Genomic DNA, 21851 nt, shown 5'->3' with positions numbered 1-21851 from the left:
TGGAGAGGCGTCCTGTCCTGGGTGTGTCCCCTCCAGCCTAACCCCCTGCATTGCCAGATTAGGCTCCGGCTCACTGCAACCCCACTTGGGACAAGCGGTTTCAGTCAATGTGTGTGGGGGTTCATCTTTTAACTAAATGTACAAAATAAGAGGAATGAAAATTGATGCCACAAATGACTGCGGTGTAGAATAAAAAGTAAAAAAAAAAAAAAAAAAAAAAAGGAGACACTCTAACACCCATGGGGGGGGGGGGGAGGTGAAGTGGACCTGTGGGTCCGGCTTGGTGCTTTTGTCTCCGAAACCAGGAGCCGTTATTGGGTCGAGTCCTGCAGCCCCAGGCGTTGCTCCAATTTCATATTTGTGAGGTGAATGAAATCTGAACCCCTGAATTAGTGACAATTAATTAGCATGTGTCCTGATTGAAGGGGACCGCGATCATTGCTGTGATTGTGTGAGAGAGAGAGAGAGAAAGTGAACAGTCCACCTGAAGCGGTTAAAGGAGCTGTCCTTAGTCTGAAGCGACAGTCCATCTGTGGCCTGTGTGTTCAGACCATCACTGTGTGCACGCACGTAGATGCTTTCACACACAGCCCTGCTGGCCTTCTTCACCGTCGTGTTCCGTTCGAAGAAGACGCCGCGACCCAGTTCAGATGAAGTGGCTCAAACAAGCTAATGTAGTACAAACAAGTTCCAAAAACCCAGTTTTTAAAGAGCTGCGTCTGAACTGAACAAAGCAGAAGAGATTTGTCTCGCAACGTCTCGCTGACGTGTGACTGGAGACTCGTTTTTGTTCACGGGGCATTTCTGGGAACGAGCGTGACGAGAAAGCGAGACGCCACGTCTCCGTGTCCCCAGCTCTTCTGCAGCAGCTCCCACGGATGTAGGACGCCGGTGTGTTGATTCGTTCCCCCTCCTCTGTCCGCATCCTGCCGTGCCGGTGCTGACCGGGTGGACTCGCCACTTTTCTCCGGTGTTGTGTGGCCCAAAACCGCAGGCCTTCTCATTGCTCATTTCCACCCTGTTTTCGTACCTCTGTTAGTAGGTGCGGTAAAAACGCATCATGGTGTGTAATAAATCCAGCGGTACTGTGTGAGGGTGGCACAGCAGGTAGCACTGGTGCCTCGCAGCACCTCGGCAGCGGTTTTGAATGCGGGTTTGATATCAGCTCAGTGTGTGAAGCTGGCCTGTTCTCCCTGTGTTTGTCTGACTTTCCTCTGGGTGCTCTGGTTTCCTCCACAGTCCAAGGGTTTCTTTGCAGGTGAGCTGATGACCCCAAAAAAATTGTCCATAGCGTGTGTGTGTGTGTGTGTGTGTGTGTGTGTGTGAGTGAGATTGCACTGTGATGGACTGCTGTGCCATCCAGGGTGTATCCTGCCTCACGTCCCATCCTTCTGGGATAGGCTCCAGGTCACGGCACCCCTGCTCTCGACAGGCAAGTATGGAGAAAGGAGGGACTGAAAAAGTACAGCATGACAGACATTTTTGACAATATTCCACATTGTTTGACTTTTGAAAGATATTCTCTTATTCCCTTTTAAAATCGCACACGTCGTCTGAAACCGCTTCTCCCGAGCGGGGTCGCGGTGAGCTGGAGCCTAACCCGGCAACACGGGGCGAAAGGCTGGAGAGGGAGGGGACGCACCCAGGACGGGACGCCAGTCCATCGCAAGGCACCCCAAGCGGGACTCGAACCCCACACCCACCGGAAAGGAACCCGGCCAAACCTGCCGCGTCACCACTCCCCCCGCTCCCCTTTTTAAAATGAACAGCTAAAATGCTGAGAACATTAAATACTGTTTCTAATTCCCAGAAGGCTGCGGGGGGAGATGAAAGATATTTGTACAGTTCGTCAGCAAATGCGAAGTTGACGAAAAATCTGCGAAGTCACTTCTCCATCCAACGAAATAATTCGCACCCCATTCTGGCTAAATTCTCACGGTAACATCACATGACATCTGCTTCTATTCCAGAAAAGGGTTTATTTAACGAAACATTTTGAAAAAGCCCTTGTCTAAACACTCAATGTTTTATACACTTGACCAACAACCAGAGGTACGATACAAGCGAAAGCGTTTCGACACATCATTTAAACGTTGATTTTTACAAGGGCGGCCTCGGCCCTTGTCCGTCAGCCGTGCGTCGGCCGCGCGCTTAACGCGACACGTTCGCACGTGCGTTCACCCCCGGGTGGGCTGTACAGAGGTCACGATGGGAAGGGGGACGCGGGGCTGGGACGGGGTCGGCCGAGGACACGCATCTCGTGGAGTTTGGAAGCGCTTCGTTGGTCGGTTTGCGACACAACAGCGTGTTGTTCTCTTTGAGCGCCCGGATGGGTTCATTGTTACCACCCCTGGCGCTTGCACACACTGTGTGTGTGTGTGTGTGTGTGTGTGTGTGTGTGTGTGTGTGTGTGTGTGTGTGTCCGTCCATCTCCAAACTGCAGTAAAGTGCCATCAGTCCTCCTTTATAGATGAGTTTTAAGGAGGACAGTGCAGGTCCTCATTGGTTGCCATGGTTACGCTTTGCTGAAGGCTGCCAGCCCTGGTCCAGCGAGATCTCCAACACTCCTACTTTTGGAGCTGAGTGTGAGAAGTTCGGGAAGTGCCAAATACACAGTTTTACCAGGGTGTGCGGCGGGTCCAACCCGAGCTCCGCCTCCCCTAACCGCACAGATTGATCGGACGACAAGTCATGAACTGTTGGTTGTATGTTGTACAACCATAAAAGGTTCAGAGCGTATCTCAGCCTTTTTCTTTAACACATAATGGTATTAAGTGTTACATACTGCACATGCTAGATGATTATTTCCTAATTTGGAATCTTTGTGCAATACTAGATTGTCCCTACAGAGGGCAGTATTCCCCATGAGTACTGTATTTGGATGGCAGCCACATCTAAGGAGTATATTATATTTATTTAGCAGATGCTTTTCTCCAAAGTGATTTAGTTTTTAGCTGCTTTCTATTACTTACCCATCTGAGTAATTTTAGGGAAAATTTTTGGTACAAGAGTGTTACACCTCAAGGGGGGATTTGAACCCACAACCTGCAGGTCCAAAAGAAGTACTTCCAGCCACTAGACTACTAGCTGTCCCTGGACCCCACTGCCACAGGCAGTTGTAACTCAGCTGACATCTCAGGAAATTGCAATGTTTCTCGTCTGTTGGGTTTGCTAATGCGTTAACCACTCGAACCGTCGTTTCGTCAGCAGGAGTCGGATTTGTCCTGCAAGAGCTCTTCCTGTGCCTCAGGGGCCCCAAGAGGAAGGCTGAGCTCCACCGACACCCTGTCGCTTTGTTGCCGCTAATAAGCCACCTTCCACAACCCTGCTGCTCTTACTGTGTTTGTGTGGGATTTCTCCAGGTGCTCTGGTTTCCTCCCATGCTCCAAAGGCATGTGTTTCAGGTGGATTGGTAACTCTAAGTTCCTCATTGTGTGTGTGTATGTGTGTGTGTGTGTATGATTGTGCTGAAATAGACTGGTGTCCAACCCTGGGTGTATCCTGCCTCGCACTCTGTCCTTCTGGGATAGACTCAGGACCACCAGGACCCTGCATTATTGTCAGTGGATTATCTACCCTTTAGGTGTGAACGAGGTTCACGCGATACAGCAGCTGACCATGTGCTGCACCGTGGTACAGTACAGCCGCAACCCTCATGCTACAAGGGGGCAAAGGCCGGGGGAGGGGAGGGCTGTCTGCTGTGTGCAGGCTACTTGCTGCCAGCAGGGGGCGATGTGGTTCTGGCTATACGGCAAGAAACCGCACAACCTGCAGTGTGTAAAGACAGAGATAAGCTGCTGTGGTGAAGTGCGTGAGCAGGGTTGTTACAGGTAGATCAGCCTGGAAATGAGTCATTTAGAGAACATATTTTTAAAAAGTTCGAAGAATTGCATCATGGAGTCCCACATTTGGACTTCGAGGGGTTAAATCTCACCACCTCGCTCGAGGTCCTTGTCCAGAGCTGTTCCTCTAAAGCGAAAACAAGAGGTTGGCCGCAGCCATCCCGTCCAGTGTGTCCGGCAGCGCCAGAGTGCGCTTGGCACACGCAGCACACTAAACGATTTGCAGTTCCGCGTCCGGCAGCGGGACGGAAATGGACACGGAGGACGGGTTCAGCTGCGGGAAGAAGGTGGCGGTGATGGCTTATTTCTCAAAAAGCGTCGTGAACGTGGTGATTCCCTCACGGCACGCCGGCGCAACGGACGCCTCCTTGTGGCCGTGGGTACGGACCTCCAGCGGGTCCTTGGACCGTTTCCTTCCTGTCCGGTGGATGTCCTGCTTCTGAGTTGGAGCGTCTTGCGCACTGCGTCCCCTTCAAGAGTGACCTGCCGGAACGTAACGCGGCCCCGGCTCCTCGGGAGGCTGATCGGGGCTGACGGGATGGTGACACTGTCCCCGTCCCCGGTGTCACCGCGGAGCCCGGGGGGTCCGTTCGCCCGCGTCACGCGGACACACCTGCAAGCGCTCCGGGCGGGGTATGGGGGGTGGGGGCGGGGCTGCCGAGCATGGAGGACAAAGCCGGCGGAAGACTGACATCGAGGAGGGGTGAGGGAGCGCGGACGGGAGCCGAGAAAGCGGAGCCGGTGTTTCTCCACGGCTCCCCGTCCACCTGCTCAGACAGGAAGCGGAAACACTCGACGCGGAGCCTTGGAAGACGTGTGTGTATGTGTGTGTGTGTGTGTGTGTGTGAGTGCGTGCGCGTGCGGATCGCCCACCCGCCGGCCCCACCCGCTCACACCGTCACCTCCGTCTTGCTGCCAGTGAGGGGCCCTTTGTGCCGGTGGTGGCCGTACGCGTCCGGCAGCACGTCCACGCTGAAGCGGCCGTCGCTGGCGTAAGCGTGTCGCCGGCTGGCGGACTGCGGCGGGTGCGAACTCTGCCGGTGGACGTGGGCCCTGCTGGGGTCCCAGGCCGTGAAGGCGGAGCTGGAGAGAAGGGGGTGCGTCGTGGTCTTGGTGAGCTTGGGCCGTGTCGGCGCTGCCGGGATGGAGATGCTCAGAGGGGACGCGATGTCGGGCTGGTGCAGGAAGGACTTTTCTTTGTGGTGCAGCGGGATTGGATGGAACGTCGGGGGCGGGGCTTGGTACTGGGCGAAGTCCATCAGTGGGTAGCTCTTGTAGTAACCCCTGGTCGCGGTGTCACCTGGAGGCAAGTGGCAGGAGCAACATCGGAGAGAAAGAGAGAAAACATCTGAAATCATAGGTCAACCTACAGCACATTTTTCGAAGAAGTGAACCTGGGCTACGGCTTTGGACTTGGGTTCGAATCCAGCCCTGCGTGCATCCGTGTGCGTGTTTGCGTGTGTAGTTTGCGTGATCTCCCCACGGGTTCGCGTGGGTTTCTTCCCACAGTCCAGACGTGTGTTTCGGGAGAACTGGTGACTCTAGATTTCCCTCCGTGCGTGTGAGTGTGTGTGTTCATTTATTTATTCAATAAGCAAATTGCTGACTATAAACAATAGAGGTGCGTTCAAAGTCCATGGAGCTTATTTGAATATTGACCTGAGTTGACCTCTGCAGCGACAAACAGAGGGCAGTGAAACAAGGTCAGTGTAGAAGTGTCGCGATGAGTCCGTGAGCGAGGGGGGTGTGAGCTCAGTGGCGTCAGCCTGGAGAGCCCATGTACACCCGTGACCGCGGTAACCTCACAGCGCTGCCGAATCTCTCTCGCTTTGTTTCGTTCGCCGCATCCTGAGGTCCGGGAGACTCGGCCGGAGTCGCTGTACCCGAGCTAGGACACGTCCCTCCTAGACGTATTTGCGGAGACCTGCTGCTTGCCATCAGGTTCAAAGCTTATAGCCTGAAGGTTATTGGTTTAAGTCCCTGCAGGATTGCATATATGGGTTCATATATGAAGTGTCCAGCAGTGATTTGCTTTGAGTAAAAGTTGAGCAATGTAACACACACACACAGCATTGACAGTGGAAACACTTCTTTGCAAAGAAATCCCACAAACACAGGGTGAACATGCCAACCACAAGCTGACTAAATGGGATTCAAACTTATGTTGTGTCGTGCAGCCTGGTTTGTTCTGCGAGTGCCGATGAATTTCTGCTGTTTCCATCGATTCATTTCGTCTTTTTCCATTAGAGGCTGAATGACGCCACAGGCGCTGAATCTCGTCATCTGTGTATTTGTTCTAGTAGCGTAGTGCTTAGAGGTACTGCCTTTAGACCCAAAGGTTATTGGTTCAATTCCCCCCTCTCATGTCTGTCCCTGCATATTTGCTGAGAAGATGCTTTTCTCCAAAGCAATATACATGTCGCTAAAGTATTTACCTGAAATTGCTCCGGTAAAATGACCCAGCTGTGTAAAGAGGTAAATACTGATTAACATTGTAAGTCGCTTTAGAGTTATGAATAAATGTGGCGTTAACCCCTGAAGTATTTGGTGACATTTTAGCATAAATGGGTGTCCTTTTGGTTTCAGGAATGCATGAAAACTTGAGCGAGTTTGCATTACCTTCGTAAGGTGGGGGGGGGGGGTGTCTGTACTCCCAGATAATAATATTTGGCCAGAATTATATTGGTTTGGTTACTGTTGCTTCTGGAAGTTGCTACTGAGGGAGAACCAAAGCAATTGGCCCAAAGCTGAGCCAACCCGTAACATTGTAGTAACTGTGAAATGTGTTTCGGGGGTTCGGCAGGACCGTGACACGGTGCACGTGAACCGTCGATAGGGCTGTACGCAGAGAAAGGTGCTTTTTGAAAGCACTCACATGCTGGAAGCCCCTTAATTAGAAATAAGACAGTCTTTAGGAGTGTGTGTGTGTGTGTGTGTGTGTGTGTGTGTGTGCGCGCCCTTCTTTTTGACCCCCTGTGTAAGAACCAGCATCAGTCTGTGGGTAGTTTCCATGTTCTCTCCATGCTCCTTTGGTTTCCTGCCAGGTGCTCTGGTTTCCTCGCACACTCCACCGGCAAGGTGAGAGGGACCGGTGCTGTCCCCCTAATCCCACCATCACCCTCCGCCCCCACCCTGGCGGAAACGGGCTGGCCGTCAGGGTTTAATTAAGACAAAATTAGGTTCGGCTCAATCCAGGACCCTGCTGGTGCACCTGGTAGATCTTGGCCCAGAACCCCCCCTCACTTCCCCTCCTCTTCCTCCAACTTGCCCTGTCCTTTCGGTGACTTTGCCCGCTCAGCAAGCGCCCACCCGCCGTGCTGTTTATTGGCCTCCGGGGAGGGGATGGGGGTTCAATCCAGGACCGGGGGCCAGGAACGGGGTAGGGGGGATATGGGCTGGTGCCCGCTGCAGCTTCTATACCGGCGTGGGGTCCGCCAGCTGGCGCCGACATCTTGCGCCACCCCCACGTCCGCAGGTGTGGCCTCTCATTAGTGAGGCAGGCGGGACCTGCGGGGTCGCGACCCTACAGGAAATAAGCACACGGACTTCCTCGGGCGAGAATAAAAAGAGCAACGAGTGCGTCCAGTCAGCTGTGTGGAAGGAGGGACCGAAAAGGAGAAACGCTGGTGGGAACCGTCAGCCATAATGAGCTCGGCCGCTTCTGAGCTCGAAAGACCCCCGCTGGTCTAAGACCCCGGACTGTGACCCTGGGAAGATGAGCTCTGGTTTTATTTCGGGCACCTTCTGTATTTGCACACAGCTCACCTCCTGTACGTTCCTTCAGATGAGCATCCGCTTAATCAATGCATCTAAACGAAACACACGTTACACCACCTAGGGAACTCATCCAGGCGAGACTCTTCGTCTGGGAAGGTCTCTCCTGTCACGACGAGGTGAAAATGACAAAAAAAATGGCTCTTTTCATGTTTCGGAGTTTGTTGGTCTAGGTGACATCCCGTGTCCTTTTGTAGACACGCGTGCGCCTGAGGGAGGTAATGCGGATCTTCACGAGCCATTCTGCACATCTCTGTGGACCTGCTGTGGTGTCTACAAGGTGTAGGAGATGATATATGTTGACCTGCTCTGATGTCTTTGAAGACTGGGAGAAGATTACTGTGGACCTGCTCACGGTGCTGCAAACTGTAGCAGATGATATCTGTAGACCTGCTCTGATGAGATTGAAGACTGGGAGAAGATGACTGTGGACCTGTTCTCATGTCTTTGAGGATTGGGAGAAGATGGCTGTGAACCTGCCCTTGTGTCTTTGAGGTCTGACAGGAGTTGTCTGTGGACCTGCTCTGGTGTCTACAAGGTGTAGGAGATGATATCTGTAGACCTGCCCTGATAGACCTGCTCTGATGTCTTTGAAGACTGGGAGAAGATTACTGTGGACCTGTTTACGGTGCTGCAAGGTGTAGGAGATGATATCTGTGGACCTGCTCTGATGTCTTTGAAGACTGGGAGAAGATCACTGTGAACCTGTTCTCATGTCTTTGAGGATTGGGAGAAGATGGCTCTGAACCTGCCCTTGTGTCTTTGAGGTCTGACAGGAGTTGTCTGTGGACCTGCTCTGATGTCTACAAGGTGTACGAGATGATATCTGTAGACCTGCCCTGATAGACCTACTTTGATGTCTTTGAAGACTGGGAGAAGATGACTGTGGACCTGCTCACGGTGCTGCAAACTATAGCAGATGATATCTGTAGACCTGCTCTGATGAGATTGAAGACTGGGAGAAGATGACTGTGGACCTGTTCTCATGTCTTTGAGGATCGGGAGAAGATGGCTCTGAACCTGCCCTTGTGTCTTTGAGGTCTGACAGGAGTTGTCTGTGGACCTGCTCTGGTGTCTTTGAAGACTGGGAGAAGATCACTGTGGACCTGTTCTCATGTCTTTGAGGATCGGGAGAAGACGGCTCTGAACCTGCCCTTGTGTCTTTGAGGTCTGACAGGAGTTGTCTGTGGACCTGCTCTAGTGTCTACAAGGTGTAGGAGATGATATCTGTGGACCTGCTCTGATGTCTTTGAAGACTGGGAGAAGATCACTGTGGACCTGCTCACGGTGCTGCAAGGTGTAGGAGATGTCCACCTTTGGTAAGTGCTATGGGTCCAGATTGCACACACTCACCCATGGTGTTGAGCGAGGGGTACTTGCTGTATCCCACACCGGGCACGTTGAGGTGGCTGTGGGGCTGAGAGAGTGCTGCCATCTGTCCAAACGGTGCATAGGAAGCGTTGTTTAGATGGTACTGCTCTGTGGGCAGGAGAGAAACACAGAGGGGAAGGTTGGCACACGAACCACTGTCTCACAAAACTTCAGGGGCAGTTCTGGGCCCTTCCTTGTGTGATTCCCAAGGAGTGCTTCCCACAGTGGTGGACTCTTCACCAGTCTACATCAGTTTCCTTCAGATAACACATCCAGCTGTGTCTGGGGGGGTTTCCTCTAGGTGCTCTGGTTTCCTCGCACATTCCAAAGACACGTGTTTCGGGTGAACTGGTGACACCGAAGTGCTCTCGGAGTGTGAATGTGTCAGTGAAAGTGTGTGCTTACCCTGCGATGGACTGATATTCCATACAGGGTGTAGCCTGCCTCACAACCTATGCTTCTAAGATAGGCTCCGGACCAACACGACCCAAATCTGGACAAGTGGTTACTGATAATGTATAGATGAGTAAAAATTCTTAAGAAAAATTATCCTTTGATCAGATATTTGGTTTTGGCCAGTTTTACTCTCGATCGTCCCTGCAGGCTTGCCAGGTAAGAGAAACACAGAAAGCAGAACCTCGGTGGAGAACCAACAGCCCAGACACATATGGAGTGTGTGAGGATCCTCAGCACTAGGTGTCCATAGCAGGGCGTCAGGTGTCTCCAGCGCCGTCATGTGCAAAGCATGATGGGTAAATGTGTGGGGAGCTCAAGAACTTCTCTCCACCTGAGCAGTTCAATGCACTACGGTGAGCAGTAAGCGAGGGTGTGAGGGGGCCGCCGGATGGGGTGGAGGACACTGCCGCGGTTGCGGCCGCCCAGTCAGGTGCCACCTCCGTCCATGTCCCGCCCAATGTCCTCATCCCTCTTCCCTCCTCACAGGTGCGACAGGGGGCGGGGCAAGGCTTGGGACACGCCCCCCAGAGTTCAAGGAAGCCTGTGTACAAATCGATTGTGTTTATAACTCCACTGACTGTTGCTAATAATTATTTGGTCCCCCGGTACCTGACACGTTGTTGCCCCCCCGCAGAGACCCAGCCGCACCACCCATCCCCTCCTTCCTTCCGTCCACGTCCTCATCCCTCCGTCTGTCTGCTCCGGCTCAACCTTTTTCGTGATTATCAACCCATGGGGATTTGTGAAGATGATACGTAGACCGTGTTGCCGAAGCACTGTCGCAAATACGTCGCGTCCGCTTAAAAGGATGTCATACGCGACAGGAGGTGGTGGCGCCCCCTGCTGTCAGGTTATGGCATTCGCCGGTAACACGCGTGGTTCATCCCGGTCCGAAATTTTTTGCGTCTGCGCTCGGTCTTTTGAGAGGTGCTCCTTTTTATTCTTTCGGCGTTGCGTTTGCCACACACGTCGCTCTCTCGTTCGCCCTCCCTATACGTTGTCGGGGCCATCCGTATACAGGGGGGGTTGGGCTCTGTGAGCCCTGGGGGGCACGTCGACCGCGCCTCGGACGAAACGCCCGCAGCGCCAAGCACCGCAGCTCTTCAAAACTCATCTGCGCTCAAGTAGGCCACCACACACACACACACCTGCACGCACAGCCACACGCACCGGCATTTGCCTACGTGCTCTTCACAGAATGGAGTGGGTGGTATGAGCACGTCCCTTGAATTCAGAGACACGCGAAGTGCTCGCAGTCCACTCATTAAGAAGAGTACCATGGGGTGTAGGGATTGGACCCATCGAGACAGAGGTACCATGCCATCCTCATCCAAATGACGCTAAGTGTCCAACAAGGGGTGGCTATGCGTCCACATGCAGGAGCGTTGAGTCACATCTGGGACAATCAGAGTCAGGGAGGGTCCTGATCCCACCCAGCGCGGTGCTGTGCTTTCGTGGGTCCCAACTCAACACCACCCCGTACTGTCTGCCCTATGTCCTCCGCCCAGATCAAAGACACGGGTCACACACTTGACCCAATCCAAGCGCCCCACTTTACTGCCCTGTTGTACTGGAGGTTGGATCAATTCCAATTAATGGATCCTGGAATCTTTTTTTTCCATTGGACATTAATCATGGTTCGTTCAACAGCTCTGACGCCGGGATGTGGGAGACCTGGACAGGCCACCCCCCCCCCCGAGGCCCTCCCAGCCGAACACGGTGACCCTCTTCACGATACAGCAAGCGTGAGTTCCGTTCCTATAAGCAGTCACACACACACGTGTACCGTCTCCAGGATAAATCCCTTTGGCCTCATTTTCTTCTCCACTTCGAATTTTTTGCCATCACTTTGATCTCAAGCTACTTAGTCAGCAATAATTAACTCTTTTACTTAACTTTAGATATTTACCACTCAGTTTAGTTATCTCAACCACAGGTCCAAAATGGTTTTGTACAACAGAAACCTTTCCTCCATGTGTCTTGCCTCCTTGTCGCTCTCCATGACACTACAAGGCCACCAAAGAACCTGCTCTGCTCCCCAACACCTACAGGACCTGATCACTCCCTATACCCCACCAAGAGTGCTGCACTCCTCCAACTCTGGTTGTTTGACCTATTCACTCACCTGGCTTCCAGTATCAAACATTTATAAATTCTTTTCTTTGGCTCTGATGCGGTGGAATGGGTTCCCTCTGTCACTCAGAGCTGCTGAATCCCTTCCAGGATTCAACATGAACACCGCATCTCCTTCAGACCCATTTCTCTCTTGATCTCCTGACAGCTACATAAGTTTGTGTCACACCATCTACCATGTTCACGTTTGTGTCTACAAGCAGCCTCTTGAGCAACGCGTGCCAGCAAAACGGAGACGCCAGACAAACTGCACTTTGACAATCGTGTATCTGCATCTAAACCGCGTTATCTTTTGATGGCTCCGCTTTATTTTACCAAGTTGAACGTTACTTTGGAGAAAAGCAGCATCCCATCCGTGTGGGATGTTCACCTTCTCCGTCTATGGCCCCTCACCCGTGACCCAGGTGTAAAGGCGTGCGGCGAATCGAAAGTGACGCTGACGTTTCCTGCTGGAACCGTCCCGCTCTTGTCCTGCTCTATGTCGCCAAGCTCTCCCTGTGGGGGGTGTCACCACTTAATAAGAGTACAATGGCGAGTAAAGTCTCCAGGCTGAGCACTTCCCCGATCTCCAGGAGCTGCTCCACCAGATTGCTACACACTGGCTGGATTGTGCTGGATAAGTATGTGTTGCTTTGCATATTAATAGGCTCATGAAGTATCTTAGGCTGGACCCTGAAAGTCAAGAACCACTTATGGAGGAATAAGGGACACTAGTGACTCGAGACAGAATAAGTCGCTTTCTAAGGTGTTGCGGCTGCGAAAATGCATATGGGAGCAAGAGCACCGCATCTGCAGGGAAAGGTGGAGCACCTGTGTTACACAGTAGCTGTGGACTCCATCTACTTGCGGATGTCTTACTGTGATGTGACCTTCCGGGGAGAAGTGGCTTCCCGTAGCTGCTCGATTCAACAGATCTGATCCCCTATTATCTACAAGAGCTGATCACTCACTACATCTCAGTCAGGCTGCTACGCTCCTCCACCTCTATTCACCCGGTGGTCCCCTGCACAAAAGGTCCACAATCAAAAGCAGAAAGGTTTTTGGTTCTGGCTCCGATGTGGTGGAAAGACCTTCCCCTCTCACTCAGAACTGCTGAATCTCCCTCTACATTTAAGAAGGGTCTCAAAACTCATCTCTTTCCGACTCGCTTCTCCCCTGATCTCGTAAGTGCTTGAAAAAATAATAATTTTAATAATTTAAAAATATTAATTTGTTTAATAATGAAAAACCTTTATGCATGTAATGTGTACTGGTTTATATGGTGGTTTGTGACAAACGGACGGTAGTCAAGAATCACGTCTGTATCCAAATTTCTCCTCCTGTTGATGTAATGGACTTTTTTGTATTTTTCTCTGCAAAACGTCTGCGAAATGAATAAATGTAAAATGTAAATGTAGGAGGCACGGCGTCGCGGCACTGCTGGGGTTTGGGCAGCCGCAACCAAGTTCCTCTCCTTTCCAGCATTTCTGCCAGCGCTGTGCTGATCTCCTCAGCTGTGATGGTGACATCAGGTCCTAAGCTTCTGAAACGGCATTGTGGGTAACCAATTACGAATGAAACTACAGGATGGCGTGCTTTCCATTTGGCCGCCGCTGGTGCGGATGATGGGCACGTGACGGGTTCGACGTGTGCGAGCGGTCCTCCTGCTGCTGGAGCACAATCCCGAGTCGTCGCAGCATCAAGAAGCGACCTACTTTGTTAAATAACCCGACGAATCACCGCCCTTTCAAGCTGTGTGCGCGGTGCCAGTCAAAAGTTTGAGTACACCTGGGCATCGCCTGGCTGGGACAAACTGGACAGAGGAGTGAAAGTAAATCAACACAAAGTGTCCCGCATCTCTGGGATCTGCTGCAGAAGTGTTGGGAGGACACGGTGTCTCATCTCCTGACAAAACTGACCACGCTCCCGAGTCGTCTGTACACTCCGTACTGCTTTGCATGCACCGTATCCCACCTTTTGTTCTTTTTCTTTTAAAATCTGATGGTGTCGCTTCTGGAGCACACGGGCAGAAAGGCCACATGGCACACGCTAAAGCTCTCAGCTCTGTGAACTCATAGTGAACATGGCCTTTTGTCGCTCAAGCCTCCTCCTGCTTCCACTGTGTGTGTGTGTGTGTGTGTGTGTGTGTGTGTGTGTGTGTGGCCAGTATCCTGCACACTACAACAGGTCCTGAGCAGAGCCGTGTGCCACATGGTGCCTGTTTCACGCGTGTGCTTGTACCCGTGATGCTCCTGGCACGCTTCGCCCATGCCGGTTCGCCACAGATATCCTCTCTCACAACGGCACGTTTGACCTTCAGTCCGAACTGGCAGCGTCCACTTCCTCGGAAAGCATCTTCTGGGGCAAGGTGGCACTCAGCGATATGGGGGACTGGGTCACACGCGGCGGCGGGGCAAGCGAGCATGCCCTAACGTCCTTTCGGCTTCGTAATTCACCGGCTTCGTGTAAAGAGGAGACACGGAGCGCTTTGGGGCCGCGCAGCGAAAGGGTGGAGGGAGAGGAGCTCCGAGAGAGAAGGGATGAGAAAGGAATAACAGCCACCTTGGATGAAAGAGTACAAGGAGAAAGAAGGAAGCAATGAGTGGGAGAACTGTGATTTAGAGTCCAGTGTGGCCTCGTCTATGAGGACTCCCCCCCCACACGCATACAGAGCAAGAGACACAAATGCAAGCATTAATATGCTTGACATTTCCTCCTTGCTGCAGCCTCCGTATGTAAGCAGTCCAATGACATTTAAATCTGGCAGAAGAACAGGGAAGTGGAGACAGGAGAGAGAGAGAAACTGTGTGTGTGTGTGTGAGAGAGAGAGAGAAAGAGACATTGGGTTTCCAGATCTGGAGGCTTCAGCACACTTCTCAGGACCTTAACTCACGTCTTGTCTTCTACAGGACCCCCTTCTTCACCTCCTTGTCCTCATCTTGGTCTCACTGTCTCATTAAGACTGTCAGCGTCCCCCGGAATGGACGCTGCGTGATCGTCACTGTTTCTCTCTGCTTGTCTCGCAGGTTGCTTCTGGACTTGAATAGACTTCATGTGTGCCTTTTTGTGTTTGCAATCCCTCACTGCTCCAAATTGCAGATGCTGGAAAAAATGCTCATTTAAGGATGAACAAATCTCCAAAAACTAAAGTCGACAGACTGCGGCTGAGTTTGAACACACTTTGCGTATTACACGCTGAAATCATAAAAAGGTGTTTCAATGACACCCGGTTGCTTCATGTTTAGAGCGACTGCTTTTGGACCCCAAGGCTGCAGGTTCGAATCCCACCAGCAGCTGTGGTACCTTTGCTCAAGCAGGGTACTTACCCTAAATTGCTCCAGTAAAGTAAGCTGGCCGTATAAATGGCTCAATAATTGCAAATTCTGCTAAATCACACCTCATGTAAAGCATTTACAGTTATTGCTTATTATTAACCTCCTATTTAGATGCCACCTTTGTCCAGGTTGCCTTATAATATTAGATACCCAAGGTTAGAGTGATTTACTCGTTTGTACGGTATGTATCTCTACCGTTTCAGTTCAGGGTAAGTTTCCTGATCGAAGGTACCGCAGTAGAATGGGATTCGAACCCGTTCCCCTTCAGCCCCGACCCCTATATTACCCACCAACGAAACACAGCAGTAATTCTGTAAAGGTGTGTGGCTCTAAACATCACTGCAGTTTTGTCTGCCGCATTTAATTTGCATATTTTGCACTGTGTGCAAAAATAATGAACGAATAAAATTAATACTGGAACCAAACCGTGTAACACAATTCCAGCTCCTTGGTGTCTGGCTTAAGTACTGGGGCCTGTAAAATATGAAGGAAAGTGTTTTCTTATAATGTCTATAGATAAAACCACTAATCCAAAGGGGAAGTGTCCTCAAGTAAAGGGAGTAATAATATCGTCAAAGCGTTATTTTATTTTTCAATGTAATGTTTTCTCATTCAGACCCGGACGTTAATATTATTGTAGCTTCGGCGTTGTGACTATTAAAGTTAATCCTGGTAATTTAATGTACATCTATGCCCATCTTAAACTGCCGCCTAAGACCGTGAAGCTGGCACAAGACAGACGTGACGTGAAATTATTAAAATCGGAGCGCGTCACGTCGCTTTCAGGATACAGCTCCTTAAACCTGCTTGACGCCGCTGTCGGTCCGTAATCCCCGCAGCTGCGGCGCGGCTCAAATTCGGGCGCGTACAGTCGCGCGATTTCGAAGGGATCCTTGGGCGGCCTTCGGCTGTCTGAGGAAACACTTTGAACTGCGCCGCGGTTACGGTCCATCAGCGCCGAGGCAAATCCTCCCACGTGCGGCACGGCGGGGCGCTCCCCCCCGCAAACGCTCCCCAGCGGAGGGTGGCGCTTCGTGTCGGTCGGCAGGCCGGCTTGTCCCCGAGATGGGGTCGGTCTCCCTCCTGTTCAGGGCAGCAGAGTGACAACAGCTGGGGGTCGAAGTGGTGCGCCAACCACAAAAGCACTCTTTCTTGCGCTCGCACACAGGGTGCAGCGCATTGTAGAGATCCAGACACCCACCGCATCCTGCAGGTCGACGAATCGACCCACCGAATCGATGCGATCATAACTGACCAGAACCAGAGATCGACCCTTTGTGCATGTAACTGTCACACACCCGTAGAGAGTGACCGACCTAACGAATCTGAGTCGATTCCAGGAACGTCAGCATTGGGTGGACCCACCATGCGGTTGTGCGTGTGTGTGTGTGTCTCTCCTGCGGTTTCTAAATCAAGTGCTACTCTTTTATGTGCCTGTGTGTTGTTACCAATCACCATGGTCGACGCACGCACGCACGCACGCACGCACACAGTTGCTGAAACCACCTGTCCCAAGTGGGGTTGCAGCAAGCCAGAGCCAAATCCAGCAACACGTGGGGTGGGGACACACCCAGGACAGGACGCCAGTCCATCACAAGGCACCCCATGCAGGACTCGAACCCCAGACTCGCCAGAGAGCGGGACGCAGCCAAACCTGCTGCACCACCGCGCTCCCCTCCGTGGTAGACGACTGAGGCTATACTGTATGTGTGTCACTGCCCTGCCCTGTAAATCCATTAAACAACGACGTGTGTGTGTGGCATCGAAGGTTCGCAGAGTTCTGATGCAATGTACCAGGGTCACCGAGAAACGGCACTGGCATTCAGACTCAGCAAAGCGTCTCATAATAGATTTACGCTCCCATTTCCACATATACATGGGAACACATCCACAGGGACAGCCGCACACCGATTCATACGCGTGTTCACACTCCAGCGCACAGGTATCAGCATTCCCCTATGCGCACAGCCCTGCGCTCTGCACAGATGTTTGCACGCAGACACGCCATTCCATTTTGAGCAAATGAGGACCTCTTCCTGAGATCAGGAGTCCTCCCCAGGTGCACATCCCACACTGTGTTTGAACAGCAGTCACCCTTGGGAAATGCTGCCTTGCATCATATGTCTGCGGCGCGCGATCCGGTTTCCCCTGAATATACGGTCTCTCCGAGGGGGCGTTAATTCGGCAGCGCTTTTTAACTGTTCCGTGCGACACGGCGGCTGCTTGCACTTTCAGCTCAGGTTCGTTTGTTAACGGCATTGCGTCTAATTATGAGCATAAGTGCAATAATAACGCAGGGATGCAGGACGGGTTGAGCGACCGCAAGAGATCCCGGGCCGGTCTGATCCCGGTGCCCCTGGTATTGTCCCCCGCATGGAAAGGAATGAGAGAGGAGATGGATATCGGTGGGGATGGACGTGTGGGGGGGGGGGGAGGAGTGTGAGAGTAGAGCTCACACACAGAGGAGAAACAGAGAGGGTGAAAAGTCATGCGTGATTCCAGCAACGCAATTAAACCGGAATGATTTGAGGGCTGTGGTCGAGACGCGGTGGGGGGGGTCGCGGTTGGGGGGCTCAGGAACTCTCCGACAGTCTGGGTCGGGTGCGAGGGGCACCGCTGTCGCACCGGTGAGCTCGCTGTCTGAATCGACCGAAACAATTCTGCAAAAAAATAAAAGCTGCCGAGTCTGAAGGCATCGAAGCGGCCTATAATTATTGTCAACACGTATCATTAGCGCGCCTCTAATTGCTTCCTAATGATACGTGTGCTCACGTATCGCTATCTGCGGTGAAGCCATAATAGATGTGTTGTCAATCCAAGAGTGGATCTCCAACGGCGGCGAAGGAGATGACTTTGGACGCGGGGTGGTGCCGTGCGTTTCGGAGTCGAGAGAAACAAAGGTGGTTAAAGTGTTTATGCGGGAGGGGGTTCTGCCTTTGTAGAGGCGGAGGTTGGTCTTTGGGGTGGCGGCGCCGGGGCAGGACTCGGCTCACCGCTCCTGCTGCGCAGCATCCTGGCGGAGATCCCATTGGCGCCGACAGGGTGCGATGCCACGGCACCATCCGCGCTGCCCATGTCCCCCGCGGGCTGTTTCAGCAGCTCCGTCAGCGTCCTGCGCCAGCGTGCGGGGTACAGAGGTACAGAGAGGAAGAGGTTAATTCCACCTCGGGAGAAGACCTTCAGACACTCCGTGATCTAACTGATCGATTGTCATCACCAGTGCCCTTTCCCCATTGATCACCCGGACACGGCGCTCCAGCCGCCCCCCCCCCCCTTCGGAGGATGCCGGAGTCAGCGCCGCATTTCCCATTAGGTACTGTACGCACAATTGGAGGTGGAGAAAAAATTTAACAGAGAGGAAAAATAAGGAAATGGAACGTGAAACGAATTCAGTGCAACTACGACTTCGATGTTGCGTTTAAAGAAAGAATTTCGGAATGTCTGGGCTTTTCCCGAGAACTTTGTTTGCCTTCTCCATCAGTCACATGGTTTAGCATGACACACACACACACACACACACACACACAGATTTGCTGAAACTGCTTGTCCCGAGCGCGGTCGCGGCGAGCCGGACCCTAATCCGGCAACACGGGGTGTGGGGCCGGAGGGGGTGGGGACACACCCAGGACGGAACGCCAGTCCATCGCAAGGCACCCCAAGCAGGACTCGAACCCCAGACCCACCAGAGACCTACAGGACCCAGCCAAACCCGCTGCATCACCGCACCCCCTCCTTCGGTTAGCATGAGAATGATTTAAATGACATTGTGTCAATCGATATAGTTCAATAGGCGTTCACCCCTCTTTTTGTACATCCTACAGCGAAAATGCCCAGGGCGCACGAACACCTCAATCCAGGCCTGTGCCGCAATCATCCACACTGCACAGAGTGTTGTACATAGAGCGACGACTCACCGCAGCTCAACCTCAGCGGCACTGACTGGCCTCGTGTGACACACAGCAGCTCGTCCTTACAAAACACCTCTCCTGTCCAATTACTAAGGGGACACACGACAGCAGGAGGGGCAGCACTCCCTCACCTGTCATATTACGGCACGTACGGTTCCTTCAGACTTCACCGGTTTTACAGGAAGGCAGAGAGAGCTGAAAAAATGGAATGATGGGTGACCACAAACGTACCCTCTCGCAGGGTTTGATGACCCACAGACCTGGTCACCCCAGGTCTCTTTATAGGGGTTCCAGACTGCGAGGTAACTGTGGTTTCAAAATCTCGGCAATCCGGGCAGGACTTTCCGCAATCAGAACCAGGTTTTTGTTCAGCGGAACTCTTTGTGAGCATCCAGCAGTGCGCAGGGCACCCAGAGCATCGCGGATTGTTCACGCACACACTCCGCAAGCCCACCCCCCGTGCACGTGATTTCGGCTGCTTCTTGGTGCCCTTGAACCCCCCACTCCAGCAACATCTTCATACTAGTGCTGCAGCGAGGTGGGATCTGGTTTCAAGGACCTGGCATCCAGGCGCCATGTGCTTCTCGCCCAGCGGACAGGCTGTATAGTGAGCCTGCTGTGAAGCACGTCTTACGACGTGGGGGTGACGCGGGGCCCAAGGAACTCTGAGAAGCTGCCCTTGTAAGAGAGCTGACGCGTTGAGATGAGCTTTTCTCTACAGCTTTTCCCACACCTGCTTGGTGTGGTGTTCTGGAGACCTGGGACTCCTTTAGCAAGACTCACCTGTTTATACAGGCAATTCATTTGCAATCTAATGTTGGCAAATATGACTTGTGTGCAGGAAAAAGGGAATTTAGTAATATGCGATTGCACGGTATGTGCCGAGTCGAAGCCGACCCACAGTGACCACTCGTGTGGTTTTTGAGGCAAGTCGAGGCAGGAAACAGAGGTGAGTTGCCAGGGCCTTCCTCTGTATGGCAGGGGAGGCAAACACAGGACCACCGGACCCCAAGCAGGACTCGAACCCTAGACCTGCCACACAGCAAGGCACGAGCCAAACCCACTGCGCCACCACACCCCCCGTGAAATATGATTAGGAGCGGTCAAGAGCTGCAGAACTGCGTCAGGTGGGGGAGTAAGGTGAGAGAAAGAGCAGAGGAGAAGCATGGATAGACTGAACAAGTGCATTGTGGGATATGTACAAGTGGGTCAGAGCCTACTCCCGGTGTCGTCGCCGCAGCTGAGTCACGTGTTCTCGTCACATGGGCGGGCGTCACCCTTTTGTCTGCCCTTTGCGATGGCTTCGCTTGGAGTTTGCAACCAGAGCTTCCCGCAACCCCGAGCTGACGCCCTCAAGGCGACGGGATCCATCTGCACGAGACGTGTTTGCGCGGTGTTGCTCGGAAATACTCCGCGTGCGGGTCGCTCCGCGCGCACCTGCTGACATCGCTGTTGGCACTTGCTTATAAATAGGCGTGCGACAGCGGGGGGCGGGGGAGCCGAGACGTCCCGCTCCGCTGCCTGGAGATTGAGCTTGTGGAACGTGGAACACGGAACGCGCTGGGACTCTCATTAGGCAGCCGGAGACCGTCCGACAGGCCGCCGTCCATGACCCCGTTACGCATCTCCCCGTCAAGGCCGACCTCAGCTGCGAGCGCGGCCAACCACCCCGACGTCCTCGAGCAGAGCCACGGGAGGAGTCGGTGGATGTGTTCTACACCGCTGCTCATCCCCAGCAGCCCAGGCACCTGGGACCTCACTTGTTGGAGGACAAAGCAAAGAGCTAAAATAATCCTCAAAAAAAAAGCCGAAGAGGAAGCTCCCTGCGCTCTCTCGGCAATTTACCACATGATATATTATTTATAATTTACCTCATGATGTATTATTTCCCTGGGGAGAGAGATATAGATTTAGCAAGGTATGAGCTGTAATTATTTTTATAAGGGCATCTTTTCAGAAGAATTCACCACATCCAGAGCTGCGTCTTATTCGTTCTCGATCGGTTGTTCACGGCAGGGTGTCGCTTCGCTGCTGCTTCCCTCAGCTAACCGCGAAGAGCGGGACGAACAACAGAGGCGGCCGCCACGGCCCAGGGTGCGAGGACCGGACCCCGTGGAAGGTTCTGCCGAGTCGGGCTTGGCGAGTGCGAAATCCTGGGGTGTGTCCTGGGCAGGACAGGGTCGCTTATGTCACTTGTGTGTGTTTAACGTCAAGCACATGTCACAGAGGTACAGTATCTTCACACACTCTGCTCCGCAGAGGCCTCTATCTCAACAGGCATCATAACTGGTTTTCAGTTCCCGCATCCGCCCACAGCATTCTCCTCATTTTCACTGACGAAATAAACACTTATTTGCTGATTCAGGTACACGGATTCCGATGCTTTAGGACAAAATCTTGCAGAGGGGAAAAAATCGACTGTGCTCAGTTCCCTGCACAAAAAAAATTTAAAAAACTGACTGAATTCTAACTGGGTGGCACAGTAGGTAGCACAGGTGCCCCTCAAAGCTCAAGCTCTGTGAAGACTGGTTGTTCTTTCTCTGTTTGCAAAGGTTTCCTCCAGATGCTCTGGTTTCCTCCCACAGTCCAAAGACGTTTGCTTCAGGTGAACTGGTGACTCTATGCCTTGTGTGTGTGTGTGTGTGTGTGTGTGAATTGTAGCTGGGTGTCACAGTAGGTAGCCCTGGTGCCTCAAAGCTCAATCTCCGTGGAGACTGAATGTTCTTTCTGTGTTTGCAAAGGTTTCCTCCGTATGCTCTGGTTTCCTCCCACAGTCCAACGACACGTGCTTCAGGTGAACTGGTGAATCTGTGCCTTGCTGTGTGTGTGGTGTCCCATCCAGGGTCCATCTTGCGTCGTGCCCATTGTTTCTAGGACCACCACGACCCTGCACTGGACTGTTAATGGGTGGATCAGATCCATCTCTCACACTAGAGAGTAAGAGGAGAACCAGGGTGGACAAGCTCTCGTATCTATAAAACAGGGTAAACAGCGCAGGACTCCAGGACGAAGATGATGTCATTCCACTGGGAGGGGAAGGCGCGAGTCAACCC

At 52.6% G+C, this 21851-nt stretch overlaps 1 protein-coding gene across 1 annotated transcript in view; it reads right to left on the bottom strand.

Moving 5' to 3' along the window:
• Positions 1-3556: 3556 nt before the first annotated feature.
• Positions 3557-21851, bottom strand: part of LOC108938838 (protein shisa-9B-like) — a 29224-nt gene continuing 10929 nt past the window's right edge. Inside the window, exons 2-4 of the mRNA XM_029246935.1 lie at positions 17884-18002; positions 8970-9095; positions 3557-5142 (exon numbers count right to left, since the gene is read on the bottom strand). Coding sequence (XP_029102768.1) covers positions 4733-5142; positions 8970-9095; positions 17884-18002 — 655 coding nt within the window. The 3' untranslated portion in view covers positions 3557-4732. The remainder of the gene's footprint in view (positions 5143-8969; positions 9096-17883; positions 18003-21851) is intronic.

This window comes from Scleropages formosus, chromosome 20 (assembly GCF_900964775.1).
Source record: "Scleropages formosus chromosome 20, fSclFor1.1, whole genome shotgun sequence".
Lineage (NCBI taxonomy): Eukaryota > Metazoa > Chordata > Actinopteri > Osteoglossiformes > Osteoglossidae > Scleropages > Scleropages formosus.
This window is presented reverse-complemented; position numbering and strand designations above follow the sequence as displayed.